The 7,993-nt window shown below is 44.2% G+C and overlaps 1 protein-coding gene across 1 annotated transcript in view; it reads right to left on the bottom strand.

Moving 5' to 3' along the window:
• Positions 1 to 248: 248 nt before the first annotated feature.
• Positions 249 to 7,993, bottom strand: part of LOC122562430 (protein PML-like) — a 95,334-nt gene continuing 87,589 nt past the window's right edge. Inside the window, exons 14-16 of the mRNA XM_043715287.1 lie at positions 7,073 to 7,207; positions 2,465 to 2,615; positions 249 to 1,130 (exon numbers count right to left, since the gene is read on the bottom strand). Of these exons, the coding sequence (XP_043571222.1) occupies positions 385 to 1,130; positions 2,465 to 2,615; positions 7,073 to 7,207 (1,032 nt within the window). The 3' untranslated portion in view covers positions 249 to 384. The remainder of the gene's footprint in view (positions 1,131 to 2,464; positions 2,616 to 7,072; positions 7,208 to 7,993) is intronic.

Raw genomic sequence — 7,993 nt, 5'->3', positions numbered from 1 at the left:
TATGAGAATAATAACATAAGAACATAAGCCTGTTCTGATTGCAATGGTTGAATCAAAGACACACAACACACACACACCCACAGTTTGACCAGGCTTTTCCCCAAACACCCACTGCTACTGGCTGGCTGGAATCCCTGTCCATAGGAGGCAGTCTATTTACTGATCCAGTCTCACCCTCACACTACTCAGTAAGTGTGCATGTGTGCACTCTGTGCCCAAAGTGAAGAAACCTTAGTAACTGATGGACATCATTTAAGAATATTATTTATTGATTCATACATACCGTAACATCCACAAAAACAGAAATGCAGATTACAACAATTAGCAAATAAGAAGAGATGAATAAATGATTTATGTCTTGAATATTGGGAAAAGTGCTTTTTGCTAACTCATTGTTTTGAAAAAATTATAAAATCTGATGTGAGTTGGGCTGGTAACTCCCAAAGAATGGAGCAGGTTTTTTAGCCCCATTTCAGCATCTTGCTCATGCGCTAATTTCAGCTTTTCGAGACTAATTTCCTGCATCGCAAGTTTATCAGCAAGCTGAAAGAATATTATCTTCTGATTGGTGAGAGGCTGTAGAGAGACACGGCAATCAAGCTGAGAGACAGAAAACTGACATCGTTGCTTCTGCTCTGGAGTAAATTTGAGAAAAGAATACAGCTCCTGCAAGCTCTTTACATCTTCAATAGCATTATGAGCTTCATAACTTTTCTTAAGAAGGCTTTGCACTAGGTTAGGTTGCTGATAGCTGCTGACCTCTGACCTGGGAATAACTTCCCTGGCCAGCCATAAGGTATCCAGGAATCCAGTCACACATCCGGCAAATTGATCTTTCATGGACAATTCTTCCCAGGCTCTCAGAATAATTGGACCATCAAATTTCCAAATGTTATGGCCTATTAACAGAGGCCTGTCCAGTGACTGCAGGAACTTGAGGAAAGCTGTCATGGCATCCTGGAGACTGCAGGTAATCTGAGGTTCTCCTCTCACGTACAAAATTCCATCCATGACCTGTATTCCAGTAATGCGTGTGGCTCCCTCTGACATGGATTTGCTGGGCAGGATGTACTTGTTGAAGATCTTCTCACCACTCACTGCTGACAGCTGCACTATGTCACAGTGTTTTTCTAGGAGAACAGATATAATGTTAAAATACAACATTGTTTTCCAAACTGGATTTTATAACTCTCCTATCCTGATGTGTTTGGCTGAAGTCAGTTAGAGGTCAATACGGATAAACCGAGCTCAGAGACACAGCAGACTAGGAAAGACACAGATACAGCCAGACTTGGTTGTTTTCCAAACTGGATTTTATAACTCTCCTATCCTGATGTGTTTGGCTGAAGTCAGTTAGAGGTCAATACGGATACGAGCTCAGAGACACAGCAGACTAGGAAAGACACAGATACAGCCAGACTTGGAGGGACATGGATCACCCAGGCAGGGAGACACTCCACACACACACACACACACACCAACCCAGAGACACATAGATAGAATGGGCTTAGAGTGGCATGAATAGTATCTGCTGAGAGAGACAAGGATAGACCAGACTTGGAAAGAATGGATAATCCAGAATCAGAGAGACACAGGTAGAGCAGACTTGAGTCAAGAAGTGTGTGGCGCTGGAAAAGTGTAAGAGAGTCGACATTTCCGGCACAAGCCCTTCATCAGGACTTCAATCACTCATTCCTGATTAAGGGCTTATGCCCGAAATGTCATCTCTCCTGCTCCTCAGATGCTGCCTGATCGGCTGTGCTTTTCCAGCACCACACTCTTTGACTCTGATCTCCAGCATCTGCAGTCCTGACTTTTTCCTAGATGAGACTTGGAAAGACATGGATAATCCAGAATTGAGGAGACACAGATAGACCAAGCTGGAAGAAACACATGGATAGACCATCCCAGATGAGTCACAGACTGGACTGGGAGAGAAACACAAAACAGAAAAGGCACAGAGTGCATTTAGCCTGTCAAGTTTAAACCCACTCTATCCCAAAACAACTCTGCTAGTCCCGCTACCCAAGTTCTCCCCACACGTCTGCAAAACCATTTAGTTTGTGATAATTAGCTATTTCCTTTTGAATTCTAATTTGTTCAGCTTCCAACACTTTTCCAGCAGTGTGTGCTAGATCCCAATCAGCTGTTGGTGTGGCATGGGAATAAGATACAGGGAACCTGGTGATCCCACTTCCTAAAGCGTGCTTTTGTGTTTCATGCCAGTTGACATGTAGATTTACCCAAGACTGACAATACTCTACTAGATCTTGTTTATTCTCTCTCTAAACTCTCATGATTCTTCTTACCGACTCTGATTTGTGTGTGATTAATACTCATTTTCAAATGAACATTCATCCCCTTTATAATTCTACTGTTTTACACACAGCAAATGTTGCCACAGTGTGATACAACACTTTGGCACAAAGCAGAGGGACTCCCACTTGGATCTGATAGTTGTTACCTAAGCCGGTGGTTTCCAGGTCAAAGAACACCAGGGTGTCCTCAATGTTCCCTGGTTGGGATTCCTCCTTGGAATGTTCAACACTGGATACAGCACTGTTGGTATCACTTGGTGCTGTCTCTGTCACTCCGCTCTCTGTGAGCTGCAGATTCTAAAGGAGACAATCAGGATTCATTAGCTGAATCGGTTCCAACATCTTTAGTTGCATAACATCATTTGATAATGTTGTAGGAGGCAAAAGCAACATTCTGTTAAGATCTTGTGGTGACCGCACCATTTACTGAAGCAGGATCTGGTGAGATTTTGACCCCAGCAGGGTGTTTCACCTGATGCAGCAAGACCAATGTTATTTTCTGTAATGTAAGAAATTGAGCATGAAAATGAAGACTCCGACTTAAACTTATTACATCTAAATGTAATAATTTACATTTATATACAAACATTACATTCCTCCAGTACGTAGCTATTCAGCTAATGTTAAACTTAGATTACAATACAGCAATGGGCACCCAGTAGAATGTCATGCTTCAAGTGACCCAGGGTAAGATGGGTAACACAGGTCATGTGTTATGATGCAGCGACGATATCATGAGTGTGTCTCTTAAGGCTATACCGATCATGGGACATATAACAGGAGCAGGACCAATTATACAGCAATCATGCTGCAAGGCAAATACACCCTGCTCATCTATAAACATTAATGCTTCCCCCCATAGGAATACCACAAAAATCAGGGATAAAGATTAAATCCCACAGAAAACAGAAGGCTCATTTTTCTTTCAAATCTATACTGTGAAAGGATATTGAATTCCTTGGGTGCTCTGATTATAGCTAAAAAAGAAAGCAAGATACTGTGGCTACTGGAATTCTGAAATAAAAACCTGGCAGTGCGAGTCAGCAGCCAGCAGGTCAGGCAGCACCAGTGAAGAGAAGTGGAGTTAATGTTTCAGATTGATGACCTCTCGTTACAAGTGGATGGTGTTAGAGACAAACAGATTCAGACAAGTACCAAGTCAAGGGAAAGCAGCAACAAATGAATAGGTTGGACAGCAGGATTGAAGCATCAGGAAAAGGGATGGTAGAATAAGGCAAAAAATGGACCGTAATGTGGAACAAGTCTGCGTCCAAAGGTACATAGTTTCAGCAGAACAACAAAAGAAATTGCAACCTGAAAAATGTGACACAAATGAGAAGTATGTTATAGTTCAGAAATGTGGAAGCAGAAATTATGTACATTCTTCTGCCCTCATTACATCCCTCAGTCCCAAAAATCAAGAAAAGGGCAAATCATAACACTGCAAACCTTTTTACAGGTTGATGACTCCGCACCAGAATGGGTGAGGAAGGGCTTTTCTATGGGTCCAGTCTCCCACCAGAATTGATCGGGATATCAATAAAAGTATAGAAAGAAATCAGGAAGGCAAAAAGCGGATATGACATAGCTTTGGCAGAACTGGTTAAGGATAATTCAAAGGGATGCTAAACATACATTAAAAGCAAGAGGGTAACCAGACAGAGGGTAGGGTCCTTTAAAGATCAAGGATGTCGCCTTTGTGTTCAATCCTGGAGAAGGGAGAGATAGTAAATGAATATTTCGCCTCAGTTTTTACTGTGGAGAAAGAGGTGGAGGCTAGAGAACACAGAGAAATAAGTGTTGATGTTTTAAAAATAGTTCATATTACAGATAAGAGAGTTAGGAAGGTCTTAAGAGATACAAAGGTGAATAAATCTCTGGGACCTGATCTAACTTATCCAGAATGTTATGGGAAGTAATGGAGGAAATTACAAGACCCCTTGAAGAAATATTTGCATCACCTGTAAGAATGGGTAATGTGCCTGATGACTGGAGAGCGGCTAATGTTGTACCTTTGTTTCGGAAAGGTTCTAAGGAGAAACTGAGGAACTGTAGATCAATGAGTCTGACTTTGGTTGTGGGTACATTTTTGGAGATGATTTTAAACGAAAGGATTTGTGGACATTTAGAAAGGTAAAAATTAGTCAATATGGTTTTGTGCAAGGAAAATTGTGTCTCACAAATGTCATTGAGTTTTTTGAAAAACATACCAAAAAGATTGATTAGGACAGCGCATTAGATGTTGTTTATTTGGAATTTAGTGATTAATCAGTAAAGTTAGGTGACATGAAATTCAGGGTGAGCTTGCCAATTTGATACATAATTGGCTTATTGGCAGGAGACAGAGTGGTGGTGAAGGGGTGTTTTTCAGACTGGAGGCCTGTCACCAGCAGTGACAGGTTCTGGGTCCTCTTTTGTTTGTCATTTATAGTCATGATTTGGATGAGATTATAAAAGGCATGGTTAGTAAGTTTGCGGACAACACCAAAATTGGTAATAGAATCCCTACAGTGTGGTAACAGGCCCATCGGCCCACCAAGTCCACACCGACCCTCTGAAGAGTACCCACCCAAACCCATTCCTCTACATTTATCCCTGACAAGTGCGCCTAACCTACACATCCTGAACACTATTGGTAATTTAGCATGGCCAATTCACCTAAACTGCACATAGATTCATAGGGCTGTACAGCACGGAAACAGACCTTTTGGTCCAACTTGTCCATGCCAACCAGTTATCCTAAACTAAGACTAGCACTTGGCCCATATCCCCCTAAACCTTTCCTATTTATATACCCATCCAGATGCTTTTTAAATGCTGTAATTGTAGAGAGTCGAGTAGAGTAGCTTTTATTTGTCATTTCTACCATATACAACTGATACAGTAAAAGCAAGATAGTGTTCCTCCAGGACCAGGGTGCTACATGGACATCACAAACTGCACGATCATACACAGGCCAGCATAAAGTGCATAAGAAAAGCAAAACACTCAAATTATAGTGTAATAAAAGAATAGACATTGTTCTAGCACCAACTCGAAATCGTGCAAAGGAGTTCAGATGGAAAGAGTCTGATCATACAGTGTTAAGGAGCCTGATGGCTTGGAGGAAGAAACTGTTGCATAGTCAGGACATGAGAGACCGAATGCTTTGGTATCTTCTGCCAGATGACACAATGGCAAAGATTTTGTGGATAGGGGTGTATAGGGTCTTCCACAGTGCTCTATTTTTTGGATGCAGTGTCAGGTGTAAATGTCTATAATGGAGAGAAGAGAGACCCCAATGATCTTCTCAGCTGTCCTCACTCTCAATTGTAGGGTCTTACGTTCTGAGATGGTGCAATTCCTGAATCAGGCAGTGATGCAGCAGCTCAGGGTACTCTCAATGAACCCTCTGTAGAATCTGGTGAGAATGGGGTTGGGAGGTGGGCTTTCCTCAGTCTACGCAGAAAGTAGAAACGTTGCTGGGCTTTCTTGGCTATGGAGCTAGTGTTGATGAACCAGGTGAGATTCTCTGCCAGGTGGATGCCAAGAAATTTGGTGCTGTTCATGATCTCTGCTGGAGACCCATTGATGTCCAGCAGAGAATGGTCACTCTGTGCCCTTCAGAAGTCAACAACCATCTCTTTCGTTTTGTCGAAATTCAGAGACAGGTTGTTGGCTTTGCACCAGTCCGTTAGCTGCTGTACCTCCTGTCTAAATGCTGACAGAGATGAGAATCACTACAGTCTTGTCATCAGAGAATTTGATGATGTGATTGGACCTGTGCATCACTGTATAGTCGTGTGTCAGCAGGGTGAACAGCAGTGAGCTGAGCACACAGCCCTGGGGGGCACCGTGCTCACTGTGATGGGTGTTGGAGATGCTGTTCCCAATCTGGACTGACTGAAGTCTCCCGGTCAGGATCCAGTTACAAAGTTGGTATTTAGGCCCAGCAAACTCAGCTTTCCAATAAGGCGCTGAGGAATGAGATAGTGTTAAATGCAGAACTGAAGTCTATGAACAGTAATCTGACGTGGGTGTCCTTCTTCTCCAGGTGGGTGAGTGCCAGATGGAGGGTGGTGGAAATGGCATCATCTGTTGAGTGCTTAGGATGATACGCAAACTGCAGGGTGTCCAGTGAGGGGGCACAGCAGTATCTTAATAGGGCTCATCACAAGCCCTTCAAAACACTGAATGATGATGGGTGTTAGCGCATTGGGGCGGTAGTCATTGAGACAGGACGCTGAAGACTTCTTTGGCATGGGGACGATGGTAATAGCCTTAAAGCACATTGAAACTCTGACGCAGCTCAGAAAGATGTTGAAGATGTCTGTGAGAACATCCACCAGTACGTCAGAGTATCGTCTGAGCACTGTACCAGGGATGTTATCTGGTCCAGCAGCCTTCTGTGGGTTGTCTCTGCGTAGGGTTTTCCTCATGTCGGCTGTGGTAAGACACAGCATCAAGTCATTGGGTGGGAGGGTGTACTTCCTCACTGCTACATCATTTCATGCCTCAAGCCACACATAGAAATTGTTCACCTCATCCAGGAGAGAGGCATCATCAGTACAAGCAGCGATGCTGTTCTGTGGTTGATGATGGCCTAGATGCCCTTCCATATGCTCCGCATATCGCTGCTGTCCTGAAAATGGCTGTGTATTCTCTGTGCGTGTTCACGCTTTGCCTCTTTGATGGCCTGGGTCAGGTTGGCGCTCGCTATTGTTAGGCCCGCCTTGTCATCTGCTCTGAAGGCGGCATCCTCGCAGCACACACACCTTTGTGGTCATCCATGGCTTCTGGTTGGGATGAGAAGTGATGGTCTTGGACTCAGTGACATCGTCAATACACTTGTGAATGTAGCAAATCACCAACACCATGTACTCTTCTAAGTTGGTGGAGTCGCCACCTTCCTGAACACATGCCAGTCAGTGCACTCAAAACAGTCCTGAAGAGCAGAAATGGCTCCTGCTGGCTAGGTTTTCACCTGCTTTAGAACCGGTTTGACAGGTCTGACGAGCGGTCTGTATGCTGGGATTAGTATAATAGAGATGTGGTCTGAGGAGCCAAGGTGGGGCCGGGCCTCTGCCCTGTATGCGTTGGGGATGTTTGTATAAACAAGAACCAGTGTGTTGCCCCATCTCATCACAAAGTCCACATGCTGATTGAATTTAGGGAGTACAGTCTTGAGATTCGCATGGTTGAAATCTCCAGCAACAATAAATAGACCGTCAGGCTGTGCATTCTGCAGTCCACTAATAGCCCCATACAGTTTACAGAGTGCCTCCTTCGCATTAGGACTGGGAGGAATAAACACCCTGACTATAAGGAAAGCGGTGAATTCCCGTGGCAAATAAAATGGTCTGCATTTAACAGTCACGAACTGCACCAGTGAAGAGCGGTAACCGGAGACTAGCATGGAGTCTTTGCACCATTTTGTGTTGATGGAGACACACAGGTCCACAACCCAGGTCCACAAACCGACCGACTCCCACAGCTACCTGGACTACACCTCCTCCCATCCTGCCCCCTGTAAAAACGCCATCCCATTCTCCCAATTCCTTCGACTCCGCCGCATCTGCTCCCAGGAGGACCAGTTCCAAAAACGTACAACCCAGATGGCCTCCTTCTTCAAGGACCGCAATTTCCCCCCCCGACGTGGTCGACGATGCCCTCCACCGCATCTCTTCCACTTCCCG

This window comes from Chiloscyllium plagiosum, chromosome 25 (genome assembly GCF_004010195.1).
Source record: "Chiloscyllium plagiosum isolate BGI_BamShark_2017 chromosome 25, ASM401019v2, whole genome shotgun sequence".
Classification (NCBI taxonomy): domain Eukaryota; kingdom Metazoa; phylum Chordata; class Chondrichthyes; order Orectolobiformes; family Hemiscylliidae; genus Chiloscyllium; species Chiloscyllium plagiosum.
This window is presented reverse-complemented; position numbering and strand designations above follow the sequence as displayed.